This window comes from Chionomys nivalis, chromosome 11 (assembly GCF_950005125.1).
Source record: "Chionomys nivalis chromosome 11, mChiNiv1.1, whole genome shotgun sequence".
NCBI lineage: Eukaryota > Metazoa > Chordata > Mammalia > Rodentia > Cricetidae > Chionomys > Chionomys nivalis.
In genome coordinates this window covers 20,274,970-20,301,887 of record NC_080096.1, presented here as the reverse complement: position 1 = coordinate 20,301,887, position 26,918 = coordinate 20,274,970, and the positions used below count along the sequence as shown (strand labels likewise).

At 46.7% G+C, this 26,918-nt stretch overlaps 1 protein-coding gene and 1 non-coding gene across 4 annotated transcripts; one reads left to right on the top strand and one right to left on the bottom strand.

The window, feature by feature from the left end:
- Window positions 1-2,050: 2,050 nt before the first annotated feature.
- On the bottom strand, window positions 2,051-2,184 carry LOC130884526 (U11 spliceosomal RNA). The gene has a single exon (XR_009058052.1). It is a non-coding gene; the product is annotated as a U11 spliceosomal RNA (small nuclear RNA).
- Window positions 2,185-6,575: 4,391 nt separating this feature from the next.
- Window positions 6,576-26,679, top strand: Taf12 (TATA-box binding protein associated factor 12). 3 transcript variants are annotated; one of them, XM_057785162.1, is made up of 7 exons: window positions 6,593-6,689; window positions 12,740-12,824; window positions 13,543-13,798; window positions 16,744-16,817; window positions 20,145-20,259; window positions 22,438-22,526; window positions 23,418-26,679. In XM_057785162.1, exons 2-7 carry the CDS (start codon window positions 12,753-12,755, stop codon window positions 23,451-23,453), a joined length of 642 nt encoding a protein of 213 aa, XP_057641145.1. In that variant the 5' UTR covers window positions 6,593-6,689; window positions 12,740-12,752; the 3' UTR covers window positions 23,454-26,679. The 3 variants fall into 3 exon arrangements, with proteins under 3 accessions (XP_057641146.1, XP_057641145.1, XP_057641147.1); XM_057785163.1 differs by lacking the exon at window positions 12,740-12,824 and having other exon boundaries at window positions 6,576-6,689; XM_057785164.1 differs by lacking the exon at window positions 12,740-12,824 and having other exon boundaries at window positions 6,593-6,759.
- Window positions 26,680-26,918: the final 239 nt, after the last annotated feature.

The window sequence follows — 26,918 nt, the reverse complement described above, 5'->3', positions numbered from 1 at the left end:
GACAGGTGAGTCACTGCCTCTCCCACCCTCCCCACCCCTGCCCCATCTGCACCCCAGTGTCAGGACCTGAGGAAAAGCTGACTTCCAGTCAGGAGTCAGGGTAAGAGTCAAGGTCTGCTGGCCCCGTGCTCCTAAGACTCTGCTTCCAGGCCCCATGCTCCTGAGACTCCGCTTCCACTCCAGTATCCTTACAAATGAAAGGGAGGTGGAGGTCGGAGTGATAGATAACCCACACCTCGATCCCAGCACTCAGGAGGCAGAAGCAGGAGGATCTCTGTGAGTTTGAGGCCAGCCTGGTCTAGATAGTAAGTTCCAGGACAGTAGAGAGACCCTGTCCAAAGGGGGGGGGGGCAGTGAGGGGCTGGAAAAAGCACCTCAGACATAGGTGTATGTGATGGGACAGGGGTTGTGAAGAGAAAATGAGGTACTGCACACATGCGAAAAGATCTTAGAACATCTCCAGAATGTGGTGAGCACTCAAGAAATACCTATTGGAACTGGGCGTGTTAGGGGAAATCTTTAATCCCAGCAGATCTCTGTGAGTTCTAGGCCAGTCTGTTTACATAGTGAACCTTTGTCTCAAAAAACAAAAGCACCCACAGAGAAACCCTGTCTCGAAAAACCAAAAAAAAAAAAAAACCACAAAAGCACCCCCAAATAAAAAGAGATTCCAGATGGCATTACTATTAATATTCCGTTGGTACTCACCACCTACTTACCCACCTACAGTGCTCAGTGCCCAGGCAGTGCTGCCTCAGCTACCATGGGACCTTAGTTAAGACCAGAGTTTCTTCCATAGCGGGTGTTCCATGAGCTGGTGCCACACGTGCAGCGTCGTCCACTGGAGTCTAAGATCCTTGAGCCTGTGACCACCTTCAAGCCCAGTGCAGAAGCATCAAAGCCCTTAGGAACTCCAAATTCCTTTTCCTCCCATTTTTTTCTTTCTTCCTTCTTTTTAAGTAAACATTATTATTTTAAAATTATTTATTTTTAATTTATATGCATTGGTGTTTTGCCTGCATGTCTGTCTGTCTGAGGGTATTGGATTTTGGGAGTCACAGATAGTTGTTAGCAGCCATGTGGATGCTGGGAATTGAACTCGGGTCCTCTGAACTGTTTGTTCTCTGAACCATCTCTCCTTTTTCTTCCTTTAGTCATTCACTCCTTCCTTCCCGGAGACAGTCTCACTACAGAGCCTTGGCTGACCTGGAACTCAGAGATCTTGCCTGTCTCTGCCTCCTGAGTGCCAGGATTAAACATATGTACCACCACACATAGATTGTATATTTGAAAAAAATGAGTTATTTCTCTTTATTTTATGTGTATATATGTACACTTCATTTGTGCCTATTGCCAAGGAGGCCAGAAGAGGTGGAGTGCTGAACACTGGAAACTCAACAATTGTTCAGCTCTTAACTGCTGAGCCAACCCTCTAAGCCCATATTCCTTTTTTTTTTTAATATTTATTTATTTATTATGTATACAATATTCTGTCTGTGTGTATGCCTGCAGGCCAGAAGAAGGCACCAGACCTCCTTACAGATGGTTGTGAGCCACCATGTGGTTGCTGGGAATTGAACTCAGGACCTTTGGAAGAGCAGGCAATGCTCTTAACCTCTGAGCCATCTCTCCAGCCCCCCCATATTCCTTTCTAAGGTCAACAGAATCTGGACATAGTAGGACGCGAGTTTAATCTCAACATTTGAGGAGTTCAGTTTGCAGCAACCATGTGACAGAACACAACAAAACAAAATGTAAACTTCAGTTCCAGAGGACCCCATGTTCTTTTTGTCTTCCATGGGCACCAAAGTATGTAAGCTCAGGTGTCCACGAGGACAAAACACTTGTGCACGTCAAGTAATATTTACACACCAAAGGCCAACCGGGCATGTGCTCAGAAAGCTGACAGAGTAGCAGCATTGCCGAGTGGGGTCCGCCAGTCGTCTTCTGATACATGAGGGGGCTAACATCGGAAAAACATGCTGTAGAACACAGCGCTACAAAAGCCAAACTACACATGTAGAGAGGCTCTGACTTTCTCACACCAGATGCAGGCGCCGGGACCAACGATCACCAGCTGCCCAAGAATCTAAAAATTATGCTTCCGAAATCTCTTGATGTCGATTCCGCACGCAGAGCAATCAAGTTGCCCTACGTGTGCCACTCACGACAGAAGCCCTTTTTGCCCAAGCACGCGCAGGAGCAGGGTGGCAATGTCGGACCACCCATCTTAAGATGAAGGTGAAAATGAAGTCGACCCAACTTTCAATTCTATATTGCCTACGCCGGGAGGGAACACTAGAGTCTTCTGAAGCCGAGCGAAGCTTTCACAAAGAGAATGTTTTTCGATTTTTGTATAGCTGTAAAGGGAAGAGCGTGAGTCAATATGCAAATTAAGCAGTGCTTGTCGGGAAGGCTCTGGCGGGCTCGGAGGGAAAGGTAGGCGGCGCTGCCGCCAACCACAACTTCCAACTCGCAGCGCGAAGAACCGTCCGGGGAAGACTAGCTCTGGGAGCACCAAGCCTTAACTTAATCAAAACTGAAATATGGAGTCTAGTGCCACTCATAGCCGTCCATTCCGGTCCAGCCTGACAGAAACACACAGGAGGAGCCAATGACTGTAAAAGCAAGCAAACGGAGCAACTGGACGTCTAGGACCTAGATTCTAGGTGATGGGGAGGGAAAAGCCAAGCCAGCCAGCACCCTGTGCCTAAATGGCAGGACACTGTACTTCGATGAAAACAGATATATGTTTATGTGTGTGTGTGTATATATGTGTGTGTATACACACATACACACATATACACACATATATTAACCACCACTTGGTTTGGTTTGTCGGGACAGGGTTTCTCTGTGTGACCTTAGCTGTCGCCAGGATTACCACGCCAGGTTCAGATATATACTTTTTTTTTTTTTTTTGATTTTTCGAGACAGGGTTTCTCTATGGTTTTGGAGCCTGTCCTGGAACTAGCTCTTGTAGACCAGGCTGGTCTCGAACTCACAGAGATCCGCCTGCCTCTGCCTCCCAAGTGCTGGGATTAAAGGCGTGCGCCACCACCGCCCGGCTAGATATATACTTTTTAAAGAAGGGCGGTCTGGTGTGTTATTTCAGTAATTCCTGCACTCAGGAGGTAGAGACAGGAGCACTACAGGGAATTCTAGCTAGGCTAGAGTAGATGTCGAGTTTCAAACCACTGGGCTGAGTGGTGCATGCATTCCTGCATGGGAAGTTGCAGCAGTTCCAGGTAAGCCTAGGTTATATGGCATCAAAGACAAAAAGCACCCGACAAATGACTGATGGATTTTAAGCTACTTATTTCAGACAGGGTGTTGTTCAAGACCAGTCCCCAAGCCCAATAATCACCATCTTGGGCTGTTCAGATGAGCCCACTTGCAAACGATCATACCAGTTGACATTCCCTCAAGGAGGGGGGTTGGGTTGTCATAAAATTCAGCTGCCGTATCCAGCCACTCCAATTCTTCCTTCATTGTGCGTGGTGTCCAGCAAGGGTTACAGTATGTAGCCCAAGGAACACTGGGGAGGGGCTCATCTATGCACTATAGGACAGCCATTATCCCTGCTGAGTAAACATTTTAAGGTATGACTTCTGGGGGACAAAGTACTCATACCCCTGTTGCTAACCTCTCACCTACTCTGTAAATAAACCCAATAAACTAATTGGCTGCCCAGAGTGAACTGTGGTGCGAACCTCAGTTGGGACTCTTGGGAAAAGGGTAGACGTTATGTTTCCTCTGGGGAAGGAATTTTAGAAGTGTCTCATCAAGTAACCCAGGATTGAACTTGAATGGCAGCGTCCAGAGAGCTTTTTAAGGAAGTGTGGGGCGGCGGCGGCGGGGGGGGGGGGGGGTTTGATACTATTTTGCAGTCTAAACCGCCTTCTAACTCTGAATCCAGTCTCTTAAGTGACAGGATTACTGGAATGTCCCAATAATACTTGGTTTACTGTAGGTAAGAGGTCAAAGTCTGATGTTTTCCCTCATCATTCCCTTTATGTCTTGAAACAGGGTCTCTCACCTAACCATCCTCAATTCATGCAGATTAGCCAACAAGCCCGGGAATCCTTCTGTTTTCACCTCCTCACAACATATGGGTACCAGTCTGGTCCAGCTTTTTCTGAGGATGCTGGGAATGGAACACAGGTTTGCACCTCAAGTGCTTTACCCATTTAGTGAGCCGTCTCTCCACTCCTTAGTGAGCTGTCTCTCCACTCCTTACTGCTTTTACATTAATGTGTATAGAAGCCAGGCACAATGGCATATGCATTTTTGAAACCAAAAGAAAAAGATGTGCCGGGTGGTAGTGGCGCACGTCTTTAACCTCAGCCCTTGAGAGGCAGCGGCAGGTGGATCTCTCTCTTTGAGTTCAAGGTCAGCCTGGTCTATAAGAGCTAGTTCCAGGACAGGCTCCAAAGCTAGACAGAGAAACCCTGTCTCAAAAAAGAAAAGAAGCTGGGCGGTGGTGGCGCACACCTTTAATCCCAGCACTCGGGAGGCAGAGGCAGGCGGATCTCTGTGAGTTCGAGACCAGCCTGGTTTACAAGAGCTAGTTCCAGGACAGGCTCCAAAACCACAGAGAAACCCTGTCTCGAAAAACCAAAAAAAAAAAAAAAAAAAAAAAAAAAAAAAAAAAAAAAGAAGGAAGGAAGGAAGAAAGAAAGGAAAAGACTTTTGGACATTATACTTTAATATATTTTAATAATATATATAGTTTCCTGCCCTTTATGAAGTGGAATCTACAAACAAAAGGAGATATTTAAATAACGCTTTACAGTGCAAAAGGAAAAGGAAGAGGTATTTGAAACTCGTGGGAAGGCAGGTGGCTGCTATCAAGTGTCCATCAAAAGATCCTTTACACCGTCTCGAAAAACCAAAAAGAAAAAAAAAAAAAGATCCTTTATAAACCAACGTTATTTGACACATGGCCTTACTGTGTAGCTCTGGCTAGCCTCTCTGTTAAGTAGACCAGGCTGGCCCCAAACTCAGATTCACTTGCATCTGCTTCCAGAGTGCTGGGATCAAAGGTGTGAGATAACACATCTCACAAGTGTTTCCATAAACACAAATTACGCTCTCCCTCCTCAGTTTCCACTGCACACTGAATAAAAGCCCAAATCTCTACTATATTGTACAAGCTGTGGCCTAAAATGAATCCTCCAACCTAGTCCACCTGTTTCTCACTGTCACCTATCAAACGTCAACCACTTTGGCTCTTTATCTGTAAGCTTTCTTAACACAGAGCATTGGCTTAGGACCCGCCATCACTCAGATCAGTCTTAATTTATTGATATTCTTACTCTTTGTGCATTTGCCTGTACACTCTTAAGACAAGACTGCCTGTCTTACCCAACAGTATGTACCCAGCACACAGCCAAAAAAAGGTTTAGTAAATGGAGAAACTTAACGACAAAAACTGATATGCCAAACTCTAAAGACTATATTAGAAAAATAAAGTTAGGAGCTGGAGAAATGGCTTAATGGCTTGGAGCACTTGTTCTTGCAGAGGACTAATCTCAGCAGCCACATGGTGGCTCACAATCATCTCTAACTTCAATTCTAAGGCTTCAGCTACCCTCTACCCTCTTCTGACCTCTGTGCACCAGGCAGGCACATATATAAATGCAAGCAAAACACTCTTACACAGAAAATAAGTTTAAAAAAAAAAGAAAGAAAAAGAAAAAGCTATGGACAGTTTGCCACTTAATGGTAGCTAAGCCCTTGCTCCAGCACGTTGGATGAGATTGACAGAATGAGGATGGAAAGATAAAGAACCGACCTGGGAACCTCTTCCTGATTCCTGCGAACAAGGACATTGATAGCTCAGAGATTTCTAGACAGTGTGTGGGGTCTCCAGCTTACTGAGTGAGAACCCTGCCAGATGCTGAACCCGCGTGTTGCTTACATGCCTAGCATATTTGGAATAGGGTTAAAAAAATACAGTCTTCACCAAGCATTTAATGAACTAAAAAGAACCTCAAAGCTCAGAGCTTGGCGGTTACAGGTCCAGCCCAGGCTTTGGAGTGAGAATTTTGAGACCCTGCATCTCTTAGGTAGAATCTTGGTAAATTGCACACAGGATTCCTCCTCGATCACATGACCTACTGCAAAGTGGGGGTGCTTAACCAGTTCCTCAGACAGCGCTCGCTCAACTGTAACAATGTAACGGGCCCAACTAGGCTTTCTAGTCCCCAGTTTCTCATGCCACCAACTCCCCTGGAGGGAGCCGCATAGTTGGTATCTACACATCCCATCCTCAGCACGACAAAGGCACCAACAAAAAATGGCGACTTGGAAGCCATCCGAGGCCGTCGGTTACCGATCACGCTAGTGAAAACATAGGAGTCGGAAAGAAACATCTAGGGCAGGGATTCACACCGAGGTAGGAGACGCAGCGTCCACGCCAACAACCAGCCGCACGCAGCAGAAAGCACGACCAGCTAGCCGAGCCGGGCGCCAGCCTCACAGCTCAACCACGTGTTGAACCCAAGTCTGCGCCTGCGCGAGGTAGGCGCGCGCCCGGCGGCCGGAAGATCCGCGCGTTTCCGGGTTGGAGGCGGGGAGCGGTGCCGGAAGTGCTTGGGGAGGGCCGCGCAGTCGGACCGGCTGCTGAGACGAAAGCTTCACTGGGGCAGTCTCCGCATATCATGGGGAGATAGACGCTGCTGCCTGTGAGTCTTGGGCCCTGGCAGTTGAGGACGAAGAGCGGGAGGAGGGCGTCAGGACCCAGACCCACAGCGGGTCAGTGCTGGAAGAACTAGGTTGTGGAAGAGACGGGGCTGTGAGGAGCCAGGCTCTTGGGATGGGACTTGAGGGGTTCGGGCTCGCAGAAGCAGCGGCTGTTGGGGACTCGGGCTCCGAACGAGACTTAGGGAACGAGAAGGTATTTGAGTTCTGCAGCATCTGAGGGAAAGCCGCCTGATAGGGACAGGATGATGAGGACTTTTTATAGGAGGCATGGGTAGGAAACGAAACGGGGTGTGAAGACACGGGCTCCAGAGGTAAAAGTGGAGCAGCGAGAGGACTCGGGCTCCTAAGAGAGAGTAGCGGGACAGCAAAGTCCCAGCTCCTGAAGAGTCAGAAACAGGGCAGCAAAGACTTAGGGACCGGAGAGGCAGAAGCGAGCAGCGAAGACTTGACTTTGGGAGGGAAGGTAAACGGGCAGTGAGGACTGGGTCTACTGTTGGGGCGGGATCGGGGCTTTCGGACTCAAGAGTTCCTGAAGGGACAGGGCTGTGAGGACCCGAGCTCTTAAAAGTGGAGGATCTAAGGGGTCGTGGCTGGGAGATCAGCCTTTAAGGGACAGAGGTTTGAAAGATTTAGCGATCTGTTTTCTGAACCCAGAGGGATAAAAGATACATTCGGGGAAGGACTTCTTGGCGCTGCCTACTTGGCTTTTTGCAGTTAGGCTTTTCTTGTGTTAGATACTCAATCTAGAAAACCCACATGAATGTCTTCGTTTCTCTCCTTCATTGTTGTAAAACGGATGTGAAGTTGGAAGCAGTTATGTACTTGGGAAGTGCCTTAAGCCCCCTTCCATTCAGCCCTGTTGAGCACAGACCTCTCTACCACAAGCCAACTGTCATAGATGGAAGGACAGCAAAAGATCACTTTGAATTCTTTGGCATTTAAGGAAAGGAGGCCCCAAAGAAGGATTAGGGTTATGGTGAGCCAATTCTTAGGTTATTCAGTGCGCTTCTGTGTGCAGCAACAAGAGGTGCTTGGTTCAGATTACTTGAATAAAGGCTTTTGGAATCTCTACCCTCAAACTCAGAAGGATCGTTTTTACAGATTCTAATACTTTGGTTACTACTATGGCATCGACCTAAGATACAGTAAATGTCGTAAGTGAGCCTTTAAGTAAAATACATTTTATATATTTTTAAATAAGTGTGGCCTATATTTTTATCAGGAACCTTTGCTAGGAATTGCTTCTAGAAGAGTGACTTGGAGCCAGCTACTTCCCTTCATATATCCATGACCGAAACCTACTCAGATGAGTCAGGCACAACCTGAGCACTTTCTGTTTTGTTCTGAATTTGAGACATGGTTTCTCTTTGTTACTCTGGCTGTCCTGGAGCTTGAGCTCTAGACAGGGGTGGCCTCGAATTTAGAGATCCACCTGCCTCTGCCTTCCAAGTGCTGTGATTAAAGGTGTGCACCACCACACCCTGCAATTTAAAGCACGTACAAGTATTCCATCAATTCATTATCACAGTTAAGTATTGTTAGCGCCGGTGTAAATATGTCCAAAGAGGTTGAGAACTTTGCCGTAAATGGCATAGTACAAGAGTGATTTAGCCCTAGATGTGCCTCTAAAACTTTCTTGAACTTTAAGTCAACAAAATAGAATAGTTATACAAAGCCTGACACCTAATGAAAACACTCCTTCACCCCACCCCTCCTTCCCCAACCTTTTAGCTCCCCATAGCCTGGAAATTGATATGTAGATCAGGCTGGCCTCAAACTCCAGAGATTCACCTGCCTTTAGAGTGCTGGGATTAAAGGATGCTCCACCACACCCAACTTAATTCCTTTTAATGTCAATAAATACTATTAGGATACTTATGTAGTGTCCTATGTGAAACCTAATTCCTGTACTTTCACGGAAGCATAGACATTCAAGATAGAAAAAGAAAAAGGAACGTTTATAGAATCTTTCCTTACAATAGAGTACGATGTACTTGATTTCTTGAAAATTAGGGCTACATCAAATTAACTTTCTTGCACGCACTAGATGTTGTGGACTCGGATTGACGTAGCCAGGTGTCTTGGTGCTTGCCTGCAATCCCATTATTTTAGAGGTGGAGGCAGGAAGATCAGGGGTTCAATGTCAACATGAGACTGTGTCTCAAAAAAAAAAAAGTCAAATGAGATGGTTGGTTCTTCTGGTAAAGGTGATGGCCACCACGGCTGATGACCCTGCGGCCTACAAGGTGGAAGGAGAGAATGAACTCCCCAAATAACCCTCCTACCACTTGTGCACAGACACACTAAATAAATAAAGGAAAAAAGGTTTGGGGTTTTTTTGTTTGGTTTGTTGGTTGATTTTTCCTTCTTTCTTTTGCTTTTTGTTTGTTTTTGTTTTTCGAGACAGGGTTTCTGTGTAACTTTGGAGCCTGTCCTGGTACTTACTATGTAGACCAAGCTGGCTTTGAACTCACAGAGATCCGCCTGTCTCTGTCTCCCGAGTGCTGGGACTAAAGGTGTGTGCCACCACCACTGGGCTTGGTTAGTTTTCAAGACAGGGTTTCTCTGTGTAGTGATATTTAATTTGTATTTTAATAAATAAAGCTTGCCTGAAGATCAGAGAGTAAAACAGCTGCACTGATCAGCCATACAGACCAGTCAGTGGTGACATACACCTTTAATCCCAGTAGCCACACTAGTTTGCCATAAAACCAGGTAGTAGTGGTGCACACCTTTAATCCCAGCACTAGAGAGGATTATAAAATGGGAGGAGACAGGTTTCATTCTCATTCTGAGGATTCCTGGAGGCAGGATCACCATTTTTGTACAGAGGTAACGGTAAGAGCCAGTGACTAGGTGCTTTGATTTTTCTGGTCTTCAGGTTGTACCCCAATATTTATCTGCCTATGGGTTTTTTATTACTAGTGCTACAGGCAGTCCTGGAACTCACTCTGTAGACCAAAATGGCTTCAATCTCAGAATTCCACTTGCCTCTGCCTCCCGGGTGCTGTGACTAATGTCATGGGCCACCACTGAGTGATGGGTTTATTGTTTTGTTTTGTTTTTTAAGAAAAAGAAAGGTTAACATACTGGAAAGTATTATTTTCTCAGTAGCTTAGCAGGTACTGTTGTGTTTTAAGGCTTCCACTAACAGGAGACACGGCAGGCACACGGAGAAAGGCTCACAAAGCTGAGGAAGGATTTGGGAAGCCAAAGCTTCATATATGTACATGTGTATATATATATATATATATATATATATATATATATATATATATATATATTCATTATTGGGAAGGGGCATTGAGACGGGTATTTCCAAGTCCAGGCTCTCCTGGAACTCTGTCTAGACCAGGCCAGTTTCTAGCTCCGAGATCCAAGTTTATGTCGCGCTGGGTATCCAGCCCAGGCCTCACGTATGCTAGGCAAGCTCTCTCCCAACAGCTACATCCCTAACTCAACATCAGCAGTTTGTTCTGTACTGTCAACCAGGTGTATTAGGACAATACATTTTGAAGTATTCACATAGCTTGAAGGGACTTTAGAATTTGCAATGATTCAGCTGCTAAAAGAGACGTGGAACTAGGGTCAAAGACGGCACCTAGCTCACTTGACTTGAGTTTTCCATGGTGCCTCCTACAAGACGTCTGCGACTATTTGCCATTGCTATTTCTCTTTTCTTCACACCCTCTCCCCTCTTTTTTCTTCTGAGGCAGGATTTTTCTGTGTAACAGCTCTGGCTGTCCTTGAACTCTTCACACTTTCTCCTGTAGCCCAGGCTAGCCTTGACCTGACTCTGTAAGTAGCTCAAGATTATTTTAAACTACGCCAGGCAGTGGTGGTGCTCGCCTTTTTTTTTTTTTTCTTTTTTTTTTTTCTTTTTTTTTTAGTTTTTTCGAGACAGGGTTTCTCTGTGGTTTTGGAGCCTGTCCTGGAACTAGCTCTTGTAGACCAGGCTGGTCTCGAACTCACAGAGATCCGCCTGCCTCTGCCTCCCGAGTGCTGGGATTAAAGGCGTGCGCCACCACCGCCCGGCTGGTGCTCGCCTTTGATCCTAGCACTCCAGAGGCAGAGGCAGGAGGATCTCTGTGAGTTCAAGGCCAGCCTGGTTTACAGAGCTAGTTGCAGGCCAGTTAGGGCTGTCGCACAGAAAAACCCTGTCGAGAGAGAGAGAGAGAGAGAGAGAGGGAGGGAGGGAGGGAGGGAGGGAGGGAGGGAGGGAGGGAGGGAGGGAGGGAGAGAGACTACCTTGAACTTCTTGCCTCCACACTCAAAAGTGCTGGGATATAGCCGGGCGGTGGTGGCGCACGCCTTTAATCCCAGCACTCCCAGCACTCCGGAAGAGGCAGGCGGATCTCTTTGAGTTCGAGACCAGCCTGGTCTATAAGAGCTAGTTCCAGGACAGGCTCCAAAACCACAGAGAAACCCTGTCTCGAAAAACTAAAAAAAAAAAAAAAAAAAAAAAAAAAAGTGCTGGGATATAGGCATTTACCACCATGCCTGTGTTAATTTTATTTTATTTTAATATTTATTTATTTATTTATTTGGTTGTTCGAGACAGGGTTTTGCTGTAGTTTTAGAGCGTGTCCTGGAACTAGCTCTTGTAGACCAGGCTAGTCTCGAACTCAGAGATCTGACTTGTCTCTGCTTCCAGAGTGCTGGGATTAAAGGTGTGCGCTACCACCGCCCGGCTCAGGTGTTTACTTTTATTCTTTGAGATGGATCTTACTTTGTAGCCTAGGCTACCCTTGAACAGCAGGACCCAAGTGATGTTCCTGCCTGGTTTTTCAAGTAGCTGAGATTGCCAGCATCTTCCTCCCTCTGTTCCTCCCTGTGCAGAAGATAAAACCCATAACCTCATACATGCCAGGCAAAGTATCATTCCCTGATTTAAATATCCAATCTCTTCCTTTAAACAACACAACATAAAAACCCTCAAAAACAACTCCAGTCATTAAGGCCAGTGAGATACCTCAGAGGATAAAAGTGCTTGCTGCCAGTCTTAACCAACATGGTGAAATGAGAGAACCAACGCCTTCAACTTGTCGTCTGACCTCTATATTCACTGTGACACATGCCTGTCCCTTCCCCAACATAAAAGAAGAAATAAATAGAACAGAAAAAATTCTTTAGTTATAAAAATGATTACAGAAGTCAGGCATGGTGATCCATGGTAACCTCAGTAATTGGAGTGGGGAGGGGTGAGACAGGAGCATCACCCCAGATTCAAAGCCAGTTGAGACAACCAGCAAGTACCAAATGAGCCAGGAGTCTGTAAAGACTGTCTCAGAAAAGATCTGGGTCTGGTGGTGCTGGCCTATAATGCCAGCATTTGAGAGGCTAAAGCAGTAAGATTGTCCATGAGTTTAGTTGTCCCATAGTAAATTCCAGAGCATTGTGGGGTAGAGTGAGATCCTATCTAAAAACAAACAACAAGGACAAAAATAAGAAATAAAACAAAAAAGAATGGTCATAATACAGTGGGTAGTGTATTGAATTAATACCAAGATGGGTAGACCTTTTTAATATACTGATTTTTGCTACTGGAAGTGATGGACATACCTTTAATCCCAGCACTTGGGAGGCAGAGGCAAGTGGATCTGTGAGTTCCACCACCTCCCAGCATCAGACATGTTTTGAATGTTTCTGCTCATGTGATGAGTAGAGGCAGAGCTGGAGAGGAGGGGTAGATTTTTGGTTTTTTCAAGACAGGGTTTCTCTGTGTAACACTGGCTGTCCTGGAACTCCCTTTGTAGACCAGGCTGGCCTTGAACTCACAGAGATTACCTTGCCTCCGCCTCCCAAGTGCTGGAATTAAGACAGGGACCACCACTGCCCAGCTTGGCATGCCTGACTTTGCAATCCTGTCTTGATGGAGTTATGAAGCCCAGGGCCTCAGATATACTAGACAAGCTCTCTACTACCAACTTGCATCTTCAGCTAAATCCTGGTTGAAGTTGCACCATGCCACCACACAACTGGTATACTTCTGTGGCCGGGGTGGCACTTGATGCGAGTTATTTGTTTACAGGTAGCTTTTGAAAATGGCTGTCTCTCATTACACCGGGCTTACAGCTGTTGCTGATGTAATTAAAGATCTAGACACTCAGATAGCAGTAAGTAAACTTGAGGCCACTGTGGGCAGAACTTGGTGAATGTGCTTCTGGTCTTGACACCTCAGCCTATGTTCACAGAGTTGGCCTTATGGCTATAAGCTTTAGGACCTGCAACTGCTTTAGGCGATGGTCTCAGCATGTGTTGAAGATTGCTAAAACACAGGGGAAAAGTTCTTTATAGTAAAGCAGAGCTTTTACAGTTGCTAAAAGTGGTCTTTATTTGACAGACCCCTGCCTTGGACTTAAGCATGTTTTGAAATGCTTCATGTTTTGATAATGAACTAATCATTTTCTTAAGCTTTGTGACTGAGTTTTAAGTGTGTGATTGTGCTGTTTATTTGAATTTAACATTATTTCCTACTTAAAAAAAAACATGCATGTAAGTACTTCACTTGGATTCTGTTTACTTGTATGAATCCCTCAAAAATGTCTTGCTTATTCTAGATTATTTTTGTAAATAAGATTTCTCATTTCATTTACTTTTTTTTTAACTTAATTTTGCGAACTATTTCATTTCGATTTTGGAGAAAAGATGATTTCCAAAACCAGGTGAGAGCAGTGAACATTCTTCATCCCCTCCATTTTAATGTCAATATCAAGCAATCACCCTCCTGGACACACAGAAGACTCAAGTCTGACAGATCTCATGTTACTTTCAAAATGCACACATTACTGCAGGTGTCTCTAGAGTAATCCTGCTGTCTGTTTTCCTCTCCAGTTGATTGGCCTTGGTCCTCACAGCTCCAAAAAGAAACAGGATCTTGATAAGCTCTATGAGCTGAAGTCCAAAGCTCGGCAGATTATGAACCAGTTTGGCCCCTCAGCTCTAATCAACCTCTCCAATTTCTCATCTATAAAACCGGAGCCAGCCAGCACCCCTCCACAAGGCTCCATGGCCAATAGCACGACGGTGGTAAAGATACCAGGCGCTCCTGGGACAGGCGGTCGTCTTAGCCCTGAAAACAACCAGGTACCTCTTAGCTCTCCTTTGTGACATTGCACCTGTGAGGCACAGAGGTGGACATAACAGGTGCTCGTGCTCTCTGTTGAAAAAGGTCTTTCCCAAACTAGGTGGTGGTGGCCCACAAATTTAATCCCAGCACTCAGGAGGCAGAGGCAGGTGAATCTCTGTGAGTTCAAGGCCAGCCTGGTCTACAAGAGCTAGTTCCAGGACAGCCTCCAAAGCTACGGAGAAACCCTGTCTCGAAAAACAACAAACAAACAAACAAAAATAGAAAAAGGGTTTTGCTCTCTGGGATAGCATTTTTATTGAATTGTCTATGAGTATCAATTTTTGCTCTGTTATATATGACTGTGTGTGTATGTAATAACAAACTTTCAAAGAGCATGTGGCTGGGGTTTTAGTATAGCCTAGGGTGAGTAGAACTCAAAGATGTGGTCCCAGGCAGAATCAAAGTCATGGGCAATCTTCCTGCCTCATCCTCCCCAGGGTTGGGATTACAGGAGTGAGCTACCACGCTCGGCAGTGGCGGATATTTTATGAGTTATCTATATAATACATGGGCTCCTAGTCCTAAAATAAGAGTGTTCAGTTGTTCCTTCTCATGGTTTATCTTGCTGCTGCCATTCATTTCTGCAGTGATTCTGAAATCTGTTCCCCTCTTTGTACCTATGACTCTGATTCCACCTTCCAGAGAGAGCAACAAGAAAAGAAGTATAAAGCTGGGAGGTAGAGGCAGGCGGATCTCTGTGAGTTCAAGGCCAGCCTGGTCTACAAAGTGAGCTCCAGGACATCCATGGATATCACATAGAGAAACCCTGTCTCGGAAAACCAAAAGAAAGACAAAGCCTTGGATCTTGTAGGCTGAATATGATGGATGAGGAGACATTCAAGGGAGTGGATAGGAGGACTAACTGAATTGCTTGTGAAAGGGTTGGCTGAGCTGGGCGGTGGTGGCGCACACCTTTAATCCCAGCCTTTAATCCCAGGGAGGCAGAGGCAGGCGGATCTCTGTGAGTTCGAGATCAGCCTGGTCTACAGAGCTAGTTCCAGGACAGGCTCCAGGCTCCAAAGCCACAGAGAAACCCTGTCTCGAAAAATCAAAAAAAAAAAAAAAAAAAAAAAAAAAAGAAAGGGTTGGCTGAATAGAGTCCAGCCTGTGTTGACTATGGAGGCCACTATAAAAGAGCAAGGTGGCTCACACCTTCCACAGGATTCCTCTTCCTCTGCTACAAAACCAGTTGTGGGCCCTGCCTCAGAAAACTTGAGGGCTAGCAAGAAGACTCAGTCAGTAAAGGGCCTCGCTACCAATCTTTTTTTTTTTTTTTTCGAGACAGGGTTTCTCCGTAGCTTTTTGGTTCCTGTCCTGGAACTAGCTCTTGTAGACCAGGCTGGCCTCGAACTCAGAGATCCGCCTGCCTCTGCCTCCCGAGTGCTGGGATTAAAGGCGTGCACCACCACTGCCCGGCCCTCGCTACCAATCTTGATAATCTGAGTTCAATCCCCAAATCTAGATAGTGGAAGAAGAGATTCTAATTCCTCAAGTTAACCTCTTCCACATATGTGTACTGTTGTTTGTGTTCATCCGCGCGCGCACACATGTCACCACTAAATAACTGTAAAGAGAAGTCTTTTTTTTTTTTTTTTTTTTGGTTTTTCGAGACAGGGTTTCTCTGTGGTTTTGGAGCCTGTCCTGGAACTAGCTCTTGTAGACCAGGCTGGTCTCGAACTCACAGAGATCCGCCTGCCTCTGCCTCCCAAGTGCTGGGATTAAAGGCGTGCGCCACCACCGCCCAGCAAAGAGAAGTCTTTAATCCCAGGACTTAGGAGGCAGAGGCAGCCTGGTCTACATAGTGATGTAGGTAGGAGGGGTAGGAGGACACAAAAACCAGATACTTGTTTCACTTAAATGGTTAGATTTTGTGTTTTTTTCTGTGATTCTAGGGATCCATAGCTGGGCTTCAAGCTAGGCAAGCAGTCTACAACCAAACTGAATCTTCAGCTCCCCCACCACGTTTTAAAGTTATCTAGATGTAAGATAACTTTCTTTAGAAAGGGGGTGATACCTTCAGCTACTGACTATTATTTAGGTGTACAGAGATGACCACTTTTGGTCACCCTCAGAACTGTTAGCCTTTTTTTTCTTGGGTGGAGGTGTTCCTCTGTCTAGCCCTGGCTGTCCTGTAACTCATTCTGTAGACAAGACTGGACTTGAACTCAGAATCTGTCTGCCTGTCTGTGTCTCCCAAGCGCTGGGATTAAAGATGTGTGCCATCATACCTCGCTCAAACCCTTAGCCTTCTAAATCAGATATGGGCTGATGTGCAAATCTGCAGAGTGACAGAAGAAGAGCTGAAGGGGGTGGGTCCTTTTTCCTGGCTGGGCCAGGAGACACCTCAGAAAAGAGAACATATCCTGAGCGTGTAGGAAGAAAGAAGAACACATCTTAATACAACTGATCAAGGGCACAGTGTATGGTGATCTGGTGTTCTGAGAATTGCAGACTGCTCTGTGCAGAGCAGGGAAGAATAGTGAGAAAGATAATGTTGAATAAACTGCATGACAGTCAGGTGCTGACCTCACCTCCAAACCACTCTTTTTTTTTTTTTTAAATATTTATTAATTTATTATGTATACAACATTCCTTCCATGTATGTCTGCAGGCCAGAGGAGGGCACCAGACCCCATTACAGATGGTTGTGAGCCACCATATGGTTGCTGGGAATTGAACTCAGGACCTTTGGAAGAACAGTCAGTGCTCTTAACCTCTGAGCCATCTCTCCAGCCCCTCCAAACCACTCTTGCCTCTTGCCCTTGAGTACTTTTGCAGCTGTACCACCAGGGAGGGCTGTCTGGAAGCTAGAACTAAACAACTTGACAGCCTGTCTTCTTTAGAGGGTAATAAAGTTTGTGTCCTTGATGCTTACGAAAACTCTTCCCCCAATTCACTTTAGGTACTAACCAAGAAGAAATTACAAGACTTAGTCAGAGAGGTGGATCCTAATGAGCAGCTGGATGAAGATGTGGAGGAGGTAAGTTACATCTGGGTACCAAAGATGATAACAGCATGGTAGTTAAGAGTGGAGACGTGGGGGAGATGGGGTGATGGCTCACTGGTTAAGAGCACTGGCTGCTCTTCCAGAGGGCCTGGGTTCAATTCCCAGCACTCCCATGATTTCTCACAACTGTAACTCCAGTTCCAGAGGACCCAGCACCATAATATGGACATACATGCAGACAAAACACAAATAAAAAATAAAAATATGGGCCTGGAGATGGCTCCGTAGTTAAGAGCACCTGCTCTTGCAGAGGACACAGTTTCAATTCCCAGCAACCATATAGTACCTCACATTAATTCGTAAGTCCAGTTCCAAGGATTCTGATGCTTTCTTCTGACTTATACAGGTACACACACACACACACACACACGGTTCATATATGTATGTGCAGACAAAATATTTGTAAACATAAAACTTTTTGAAAAGTTTTTTTAAATAAAAATATATTTTATATAGGGACTGGTGGTGCTGCATGCCTTTAATCATAGCGCTAGGGAGGTAGGAACGGGGTATCTGAATCCGAGGCTAGCCTGATCTACAGAGTGAGTTTTAGGACAACCAGGGCTACGCAGAGAAACAGTGTTTTGAGAAGCCAAATAAATAAATAGCTTTTTAAAGGGGGCAGAGATTTAGTGTTGACAAATACGAATTTTAATCTTTTTCTTTTTTTCTTTTTGGTTTTTTGAGATAGAGTTTCTCTGTGGCTTTGGAGCCTGTCCTAGAACTCGCTCTGTAGACCAGGCTGGCCTTGAACTCACAGATCTGCCTGTCTCTGCCACCCAAATGCAGGGAATAAAGGCATGTGCCACCACCAGCCAGCCAAGAGTACTTTCTTTTTTTTTTTTTTTTTGTCTTTTTATTTATTATGTATACAATATTCTGTCTGTCTGTATGCCTGCAGGCCAGAAGAGGGCACCAGACCCCATTACAGATGGTTGTGAGCCACCATGTGGTTGCTGGGAATTGAACTCAGGACCTTTGGAAGAGCAGGCAATGCTCTTAACCTCTGAGCCATCTCTCCAGCCCCAAGAGTACTTTCCTACAGGGCCTCAGGTTTGGTTTTCAGCACCACCATCCATAACTCAAGTTCCAGGTCATCTAGTACCTTTCTTTGTCTCCCATGTAGTCATAGTATGTGGTCACATCCGTACATGCAGGCAAAACACTAATATACATCACTTTAAAAATATGAAAAAGCCGGGCAGTGGTGGCGCACGCCTTTAATCCCAGCACTCAGGAGGCAGAGGCAGGCGGATCTCTGTGAGTTCGAGACCAGCCTGGTCTACAAGAGCTAGTTCCAGGACAGGCTCCAAAAAAACCACAGAGAAACCCTGTCTCGAAAAAAAAAAAAACCAAAAAAAAAAAAATATGAAAAGAGGGGCTGGAGAGATGGCTCCGCAGTTAAGAGCACTGACTACTCTTCCAAAAGACCTGAATTCAGTTCCCAGCACCCACATGACAGCTTTTTGAGTCTAGCTTGAGGAGATCTCATGCCTTCTAGCTTTCACAGGCACCAGCCCCAGATGTACGTGCAAGCAAAACATCCATACATATTACAGAAAGAGAGAGAGAGAGCATTATTTAAATAATAGATAAAATAAAAAGGCTTCAGGATTAGAACTTGACCTTGAAGGCTGAGTCCCTTCTCCTGCTATCTTACTACACAGCTGTGAGTAGGTGGGTCTTAGTCTCAGCACCTTCCTTTAAAGGCTGGGGACGAAGGCCTGGGGAGGTGAGGCCTGGGCTGTTAAGACTACTTCTTGCACAAGCTTGAAGACGAGCAATCAGATCCCAGCAGCAGTGCAAGAGGCTGCTCATCTACAAGAAGCAGAGAAATGTGGACTGCTAGAGTTTGCTGAGAAAGGCTAAGTCCAGGTCCATTGCCTCACAGGAGCAGGCTGAGGTAGAGAATACTTGATGTTTCTCCAGTTGCGTGCGCTCACAGACACACACACACACACACAATTTTTTTTTTTTAATGATTGAGGCTCTGGAGAAATGGTTAGCAGTTAAGAGCACTTGCTGTTCTTATAGAAGACCCAAGTTTGGTTCTCAGCATTCATGTCAGGCAACTCACAAACACTGGTAACTCCTGATTCCAGAGGATCTGACATCCTTCCTCTTCTGTTCTCCTAGGAACACATAAATGTGTGGCAGCACATGCCTTTATCCCAGCACTTGGGAGGCAGAGGCAAGCCTATAGGGATTTCAAAACCAGCCTTGTCTACACAAGATCCAGGCAAATAGTGTTACATAGTGATACCCTATCTCAAAAACACAAATAGCCAGGCATGGTGCACTGGCCTTTAATCCCAACTGTTGGGAGATAGAAACAATCTCTTCCAGGATAGGCTCTAAAGCTACAGAGAGGGCAGTGGTGACATGCACCTTTAATCCCAGCACTTGGGAGGCAGAGGTAGGTGGATCTCCATGAGTTCTAGGCCAGCCTGGCCTAAACAGTGAGTTCCAGGACAGGCTCCAAAGCTACGGAGAAACCCTGTCTCGGAAAAAAAAACAAATAAAAGAATAGAAATACCAAGTCTTTCATGTGACAGTAGTGAAGAATCGGGCATCAAATTTTTTTTGGGGGGGAGGTGAGGTTGAGGCAGGGTTCTCTGTACAGAGGTGTACAGGAAAGAGCACCGGGCGATGGTGGCGTGTGCCTTTAATCCTAGCACTAGGCAGGCGTCAGGCAGAAGCAGGCAGATCTCTCTGAGTTCAAGGCCAGCCTGGACTATAGAGTGAGTGCCAGGACAGACGCCAAAGTTATGCAGAGAAACCCTGTCGCAAAAAACCAAACCAAACCAAACCAAACAAAAAACAGAGTGAGAGAAAAGGAAAGGAAGATTAAGAAGAAACATAAGAGTAGTGACTGTTTCCGTCAATCTCCACTGAGGAGAAAGGACATCCTTAGAAAGGTATGACCTGTACTTGACCTGAGTGATATTTTTGACCTCCCTCATCCACACTAGTCCAGTTCCTCATTCCAGGCCTACTAATAGAAGTCTGGCTCTGGGTTGCAGAGATGGCTCAATGGTTAAGAGCGTTGGACCCAGGTTCAATACCCAGCACCTATGTGGCAGCTCACAGCTGTCTGTAACTCCAGTTCCCTGGGATCTGACACCCTCACACCAATGCACATAAAATAAAGTTAATTATTAAAAAGGAAGGAGGAAGGAGAGAGAGAGAGAAAGCAAGCAAGCCTGACTAAATATGTGGTTCAGGAAGCACACAGTTATCCTCAAAACAGGAGCCTGCCCTGCCAATGGCATGGTTACTCTCCGCCATTCCCCTCTACAGATGCTGCTACAGATCGCCGATGATTTCATTGAGAGTGTAGTGACAGCGGCCTGCCAGCTTGCTCGGCATCGCAAGTCCAGCACCCTGGAGGTTAAAGATGTCCAGCTGCATCTAGGTATGTGGTCTCATTTCTCCCCTGAAGCATCTCCGCGAGTTGGCCATGAGGACTTTCAGGGCAAAGGTCAGAGAAATCCTCAGGCCACAACCAGACCTTTACCATTCCAATAGAAGAGAGAAAGCTTTGTGGTATGGGATGCCCCCTGGGACCACCTAATCCTTTCTGCTTGATTTCTGAGAGTCTGTCTCTCTTTTCATAAAGTGAGGATACTTGCAGGAAACTATGAGAAGTACAGATTATGTTCATAAACTGGAAAAAATAGCACATTCTACAGCTAAACATGAGTTAGTCACATAACATTTATGTGCATTAACTGTAACATGATAAAGTCACTAGAGTAAACTGGGCGGCGGTGGCGCACACCTTTAATCCCAGCACTCAGAAGGCAGAGGCAGGAGGATCTCTGTGAGTTCGAGGCCAGTCTGGTCTACAAGAGCTGGTTCCAGGAAAGGCTACAGAGAAACCCTGTCTCGAAAAAAGAAGCCAAAAAAGTTATGGTTGTGCATGCCTGTAATCTCAGTTCTAGGACAGGTAAACAAGAGGATGACTGGGGCTTGCTGGCAACCAGCCTAACTAGAAGGCAGTGCCCCATGTCCTGTGACAGACGCTGCCCTGGGGGAGAAAAGTTATAGAGGAGGACACCACGTGTCTTCTGCCCAGATCCACAGAGGCATGTACATGTGCACACAACACACACACGTAATACACAGTTTCTATTTGTTTTAAGTAGTTGGTCTGTCCAGAGTAAAATAAATTTTATAGCCAGTTAGTGGTGGTGCACGCCTTTAATTCCAGCACTTGGACTCAGGAGGCAGAGGCAGGCGAATCTTTGTGAGTTCGAGGCTAGCTTGGTCTACAGAGTAATTTCCATGACAGCTAGGGCTGCATAGAGAAACCCTGTCTCAAAAAACAAACAGCCGGGCCGGGCGGTGGTGGCGCACGCCTTTAATCCCAGCACTCGGGAGGCAGAGGCAGGCGGATCTCTGTGAGTTCGAGACCAGCCTGGTCTACAAGAGCTAGTTCCAGGACAGGCTCCAAAACCACAGAGAAACCCTGTCTCGAAAAACCCAAAAAAAAAAAAAAAAAAAAAAAAAAAAAAAAAAACAAACAGCCGGGTGGTGGTGGCGCACGCCTTTAATCCCAGCACGCAGGAGGCAGAGGCAGGCGAATCTCTGTGAGTTCGAGACCAGGCTCGTCTCCAAGAGCTAGTTCCAGGACAGGCACCAAAGCTACAGAGAAACCCTGTCTCGAAAAACCAAAAAAAAAAAAAAACAAACAAAAAAGAAAACTCAAGCACTTCTATGTTGCTGGGCAGTGGTGGTGCATGCTTTTAATTCCAGCACTCAGGAGACAAAGACAGGTGGGTCTCTGTGAGTTTGAAGCCAACCTGGTCTACAGTGTGAGTTTGAGGATTGGTTCCAAAACTATAGAGAAACTCTATCTCAGAAAACCAAAAACAAATGGGGGGCATTAAAGTGTAGCATCTGTGCTACTATGTGTACTATGGTCCTGTAGCACCTGTACTATATGGTACTATGCCTGTAGCTATGGGATCGTTCGTGAGCTGGCTTAGAGATTGACACACGCAGAGACAGAAACTCGGGTCATCCTTGAAACAAGGATGACCCCTTTATTGTGTTCCAGGCAGAATCCCTTTTTTTTTTTTTTTTTTTTTTTTTTTTTGGTTTTGTTTTTCGAGACAGGGTTTCTCTGTAACTTTGGAGCCTGTCCTGGAACTCCCTTTGTAGACCAGGCTGGTCTAGAACTCACAGAGATCCGCCTGCCTCTGCCTCCTGAGTGCTGGGATTAAAGGTGTGCGCCGCCACCGCCCGGTTTATATAGGAATCCTTAACTGATAGCCACACCCAAGCCAAACCCACCAGAAACCAATCCCCTGCCATCAGGAACTCCTGAGGGCCTCGTGCTCAGAGTAGCTGCAAACACAGAAAAACAAGTTGTTTACAGGAAATTCAAGGTCTGGGGGTCCACAGCTCCCAACATTAAAGGACTTGGGGTATACTTGGTAGAGTATTTGCCTTGTGTGCACCAAGCCCAGTGAAGAAGCCTTGGAGAGGCCATGGCTGTTCAGTGGGTGCCCAGTCTGCTTGCCCCGCTTGCCCTCAGCTGCATGACTCTTCTCGCGGGAACCCCAGCTCTGCCCCTGCTTCCTTGCAGAGCGCCAGTGGAACATGTGGATCCCAGGATTTGGCTCCGAAGAAATCCGACCCTACAAAAAAGCTTGCACCACAGAAGCTCACAAACAGGTGAGGAGCCTGGGACAGCCAGGGTTGGTCCCTAGAACTGCACCTCGGAGTGGGCACGCCAGCTGTCTTCCAGGAGTGTCGTCCCCTGTGCAGCCAGCTTCCCTGTACAGAGGTCAGAGGCAGCACAGTGACAGCCTCCCTGGTGCCGTGCTGCTGCAGGGGAGCTTTCAGTTTCCTCTCGGCCCCAGAGAGTTTCACTTAAGACTCTTGATTGCAGGCCGGGCGTGGTGGCGCACGCTTTTAATCCCAGCACTCGGGAGGCAGAGGCAGGCGGATCTCTGTGAGTTCGAGACCAGCCTGGTCTACAGAGCTAGTTCCAGGACAGGCTCCAAAGCCACAGAGAAACCCTGGCTCGAAAAACCAAAAAAAAAAAAAAAAAAGACTCTTAATTGCAGAGCATCTGTGGGCATTCCCACCTGCCCCCACACCTTAGGAAAAGCCAGTTTAAATGACATACACCACCCAGGGCAGAGAAAGCAGTGTGCTGGGCTTGTGCTGAGAGGTACCCAGGCTGGTCTGCCTGACATTCTGGGTTATGTCTCATGGTAGCTGCTGTCCTCTGCCCTTCTTAACAGTGTGAGAACATCATTTCTGATAGAGAACCAGTTATCTCTGTCTTTAGTCCACTGGGGGTACTGGCCTCCTCTTGACAAGTCTGGCATCTCTCTGTTGTAATCTAAATGGCTGCCCTGATGGGGAAAGGGAGCTTCATGTGAATATGGCAGGCACAGCTGGGTAGTGCCAGTCTCTCAGTCTGTGAAATGGGCCCAGTGACTATCTCTCAACCCTGCATGCTGCTCCTACAATGTCGACCATGCTACTTGCTAACAGCCTCTGGATATCCCATAAAGCTTCTGACTCAGAGCCCTCTTCATTTCTCTCCTCTTTCAGAGAATGGCATTGATCCGGAAAACAACGAAGAAATAACACAGGGACAGTCAGTGAATGGACGACACGCATTTGGAGATACTTGAGCTGAGACCTCAGCCATCTCATCCTTGGATTTTTTTTTAAATGCTTTACAGAGAAGCATATATTTTTTATTAACAGTGCAGCAATATCTATAATGACTGAGAAGATCTGCCAAAAGAATAAAGCCTCCTACCCCAACTTCTGGTTCCTTTTCCCTGCCGTCTCAAAGAGAAGCAGTGTATCTTCAGGAGAAGACGTGGCCCGGTTTGTCTTATAAATGATTGACTGTAGGCAGAGCGGTATATGCAGTCATGTTAGGTGAGACAGTGTTAGCAAGGTTGTAGCGGGTTTGTCTGCTCCTTCCCCTAGTCCCTGTACTTTGTAATGTCAGTGTTTATATGAATATGAACTTGATTTGCTTTTCCAGAATAAAGAACTTATTAATTGAAGACACGGTGCACAGCTGAGGGCCTCTGAAATGCCAGTCAGGCCCAGACAGGCTGGAGCGCTGCCGTCAGCAGGTGGCAGCACAGGCTCCGCACCGATCCGTACATTTAAGAAAGTTTTTCAGTTTTACTCTGAAGGAACAAACTAGCAGGAGTTGGAATCCAGTTTCTCTGCCACCAGACAGGATAAACTAGTCCTGAAATAAACAAGCATTCTAGTTCTGGTAATGTCAATGTCCCTGGGACTTTTTTCTTTTTTTTGTTTGTTTTTGGTGTTTTGAGGCAAACTCTCATGTAACCCAGGCTGGCGTCATCCTTGATCCCTCCCTCCTGCCTCTACCTCTCAGTGTGCTGAGATTACGGGTGCATCCTCACACCCGGCTTTCTAGAGCCCTTTTGGACCGCGGCTGGAACTCCATGGAAGATCATGAAGGAGGATGTGAATAGCTTCGGGTACAGTCCTGTTGCTGAGCGTCTGTCATCAGAGGAAAGCAGGCCCTGCTAGAGCACAGGATGTTCTCCCCAAGGCATTGTCCTACCCATGCCCAGCACAGTCCTGTGGATTGTGAGGGGTCCATGGGCTCTGGGGAGGGTGGCTGCCCCTCCACCTAGGGACCGCAGCACAGGCACAGCTTTGTCATCTTCCTCCTGAGGCTTGGTCTAAGATGGGACAGTTTGTAGATCTCTTGGGTGAGCAGCTCAAAACCATTCAGATGTCGCTGTTGTTCTTGGCTGAGGTTTCACCTGCAAAAAGACAACCAGCTTCTTCACTGGTCACACGGACACTGAGCTCGGCCTGTGGCCTAGCACCAGGAGGAGGATGTTGGAGGATTTGACCTTCCCAGAGCCTGCTGCCACTGGGAGATGCTCTCAAAGGATGCTCTGTTAGTGACGACAGACAGCAGAAGGCTCACACTGCGCCCTTACAGGGACACAGCCCTGACTCCAGCAGCCAAGAAGGAAGCTTGAAGGACTCTTGAGACCTGTGTCGAGGATGGAAAGGGACAAGGCAATTGGGAGGTACAGTGGACAGAAGTGAGGTACTCACAGATGTCAGATCTTGATCAGCTGTGTGACAGGTAGGTGGCTTCCTCTGTCTCAGTCCTACCGTCCTGTTAGCACACCGAGTGGCTGTACAGGTCCCTGTACGCTGTGTCCGTGCCGCTACTAGGCAAGAGCCGCAATAGTGAATTAAAACAACCCAGGTGTGCTGCCATCAGAGAAAGACAAATACGACAGAGACTAGAGTCACATCTGGAAGAAGAAAAGGGAACGGGAAGGTGTAGTCTCGGGTTCCAGCAATGAGTGGGTTTTGTCCAGAAGTAACAGGAGCCAGTGAAGCATTTTGTACAGTGATAGAATGTGCGAAGGCCCAGGGGTCTATAGAAGGTGGTGTACCTGGAGCTAGGGATGTAGTTCAGTGGTAGAGCCCATGCTTAATATAGTAAGGTCCTGGTTTCAATCCCAGAAATTAAAAACATTTAAGGAAAAAAAAAGTGTCAAGATGGGACTTAACAGGTGCAGGATTGGAAGAGAGTACAGAGAGAAGAAAGGGAGCATGGGGTGGACAGTCCTCAGACTCAGTGTGGCTTCATCCCGGCATCTCGGGCATTTGGAGCCTTGCTCCAGTGAGCTGTGTTGGCTGCAGGCCGTTCTTGGCTTCCTGCAACATTCACTGATCAGTGTCTTTTCTACCTGTTGAGACTTGGGAAGGACTGCATTAGACAAGATGATAGAACCCACCCTGCCTCTCTGACGCTGTCGCGGTGTGGGAAGGCATGGGAGGGGCATTGTGGGACGTCGTCTTCTAGGTAGAGCATGGCGGCACATTTGTGTGTGTGTGCGTGTGCGTGCATTGTGTGTGTGTGCGTATGTGTGTGCATGTGTGTGTGCATGTGTGCGTGCGTGTGTGTGCGTGTGTGTGCGCGTGTGTGCGTGTGCTCACACGTGAACATACACCTGTGTGTGTGGAAGCCAACTCAGGAATGTCATCTCCCCACTTTGAGACTGGGTCTCTCCTTGAACTTACTAGTTAGGCTAGACTGTCTCACCAATGAGCCCCAGGAATTCTACTGTCTCCCTCTCCCGAGCACTGGAATTGCAAGTATGTACCACCACATCCAGCATCTTATATAGATTCTGGGCATCAAACTCAGGTCCCCATGCCTTCGAGACAAGCACCTAGCTGTCTCCCCAGCCCTGGTTGCCGTCTTGATTGTTTAGTTGTGATTATCCTGAAGGAAAAGCCAGGTTTATTGAATACACCGTGAGGAGCAGCAGGCTGGTGATAACTAGCTTACTCCCAGCCTTGTTCCATCCTCTGAGACAGGATCTCCTGTAGCCCAGGCTGATGACTAAACTTGTTCCATCCTCTGAGACAGGATCTCCTGTAGCCCAGGCTGATGACTAAACTTGTTACAGGACTAAGGATCCAACTGCCTCCCTCTCCCAAGTGCTGGGTTGGAGGTGTGCACTGCTAGCCTTGCAGGCTGTCTATCACCACCTCACTTAGAGCAGCGGTGGCTATCTGCTAGAGCCTCTCCTAAGATCATGTCTGTTACTGTTCCCTCGGAAGGAAGGGGTGAGAAGGGCTAATGAGCCTTCATCTAGGACTCCAACCTGCTGCCCGGCAAGCTGCAGTAACCCTGCCCCAGCCACATGTGGTCTCGGGGCAGCTGGAGAATACAAAGTGTGCACAGCCAACTTCAGAGGGAACCTCATCCCTGTCATCATGTTGGGGTGAGACTTTTCAGTGATGCAGCTGTTTGGGGGTCACCCCCATGCTCCTGTACGTAAGCCCAATAAACTCATTCGTTCACCAAGAGAGACCTGGGTGGAATTGTTTCTGTCCTTGGTGCTCTGCCTAGAGTGAACTGACATCAGGAAAAGTTACAGTCACACAGCTAAAGGGAAGTGGGAAAGGCACACTGGGCTATGTAGAAGGTGGAGTTGGGGTATGTCAGCATCAAAAAAGTTGACGGGAACTGGAGGCTGGGTGTCTCAGTAGAGCAGTGGTAGTGAGGAAGTGAGGGGT